Source organism: Cupressus sempervirens, chromosome 3, assembly GCF_028749045.1.
Source record: "Cupressus sempervirens isolate cs-2001-9-10 chromosome 3, ASM2874904v1, whole genome shotgun sequence".
In the NCBI taxonomy this organism is placed as follows: Eukaryota; Viridiplantae; Streptophyta; class Pinopsida; order Cupressales; family Cupressaceae; genus Cupressus; species Cupressus sempervirens.
The window spans coordinates 733,741,777-733,743,112 of record NC_143120.1 but is presented as its reverse complement, the minus strand read 5'-3'; the positions used below and the strand labels follow the sequence as shown (position 1 = coordinate 733,743,112).

General features: G+C 40.9%; 1 protein-coding gene across 1 annotated transcript; it reads right to left on the bottom strand.

The window, feature by feature from the left end:
- Positions 1-267: 267 nt before the first annotated feature.
- On the bottom strand, positions 268-945 carry LOC149568864 (uncharacterized). Its single transcript, XM_089816786.1, has 2 exons — positions 745-945; positions 268-648 (listed from the first exon to the last, which is right to left on the bottom strand). Exons 1-2 carry the CDS (start codon positions 943-945, stop codon positions 382-384), a joined length of 468 nt encoding a protein of 155 aa, XP_089672912.1. The 3' UTR covers positions 268-381.
- Positions 946-1,336: the final 391 nt, after the last annotated feature.

Here is a 1,336-nt window from a genome sequence, read left to right as displayed (position 1 = left end):
CTCTATCCCATCACGATCATCTTCCTCTTCAATAGCTTCTTCCGATGGAAGGCCATCCTCTATCATAATGAAATTGTGAAGTATGCAACATGCTAAAACAATATAGGATTGTGTCATGATATCATAAGACGTTGCATGTCTTAAGATTGGAAAACGCTGCTTCAGAATACCAAATGTACGTTCTACTGCATTTCTAAGAGAGGAGTGTCGTTGGTTGAACAACTCATGTGCAGAGTTTATTGGGTTTTCTCTTGACCACTCTTTCAAGTGGTAGCGTGTACACCGATAAGGAGCGAGAAATCCAGGTGCATTTGGATATCCAGCATCCACGAGATAATATTTTCCTATATAAAGAAAGTATATTGTCAATACTTGAACCATTTAGCATAACCTTGAGTATATTAAAATGTGATTTGGCTTACCAGGGGGAACTACAAGTGGATCTGATCTGGATAGAGCTGAGGCTAGAACACGGCTATCTGCAGCAGAGCCTTCCCAACCAGCAAGGCAATACTGAAACTTACAATCAAAGGAGCAGACACCCATAACATTTTGCGATAGGTTCCCTTTTCTATCACGATATTTACCCTGTATGTCGACATCAACTCGCACTGGAATATGGGTACCGTCGATGGCTCCAATGCAATCCTGTGGGATATGATACACTGATCAAATGTATGCTCAAGTAATAATAAGATAAGGACAACATTCTAGACAATAAACTTGTAATAATGTGTGATTTACCTTGAAGAATGGTTCAAAACGATCCTTCCCACTAATTTCAGGAGGAGTGCCTGGACTAGGTGGTATGAAGTAATCTCTGTGAAGGGCTAAGATAGCCATCAAAACCTTGTGGAAGTACCGACTGACTGTCTCTCCTGAGTGCCCAAAGTTATGGGCAATCTTGCGGTTCCTTAGATTGTGCCCAAGGGTGTGGAGGAACATCACTAGTTGTTCCTCTAACTTCAAGTGGATCGTATCTCTCAAGCTTCCCTTCAGCCTCAGAATACGAGCTAGAGAAAAGAAGGCTGCCCTACTCATCTGAATCTGATCATGACAATCCACCTCATTCGAACGAATAATGTCTCTACAAAAGAAATTTCCTTTTCTTATTCGTTTACCCATTTGACTACCTTCTCGGGCTACCAATACTTTGGCTATGCCAACAAAAGCAAAAAGAATTGTGAGAATGCGGGTGTATGTGGTCTTCCTAACTATGCTTCCTTGGACCTCTATACTCTCCATCGGATCCATTAGTGACCTGAAATGTGGACAATTTAAACACTATCAGTTATGAAATATCAACTATCACCTATCGAGATACAACATGATTATT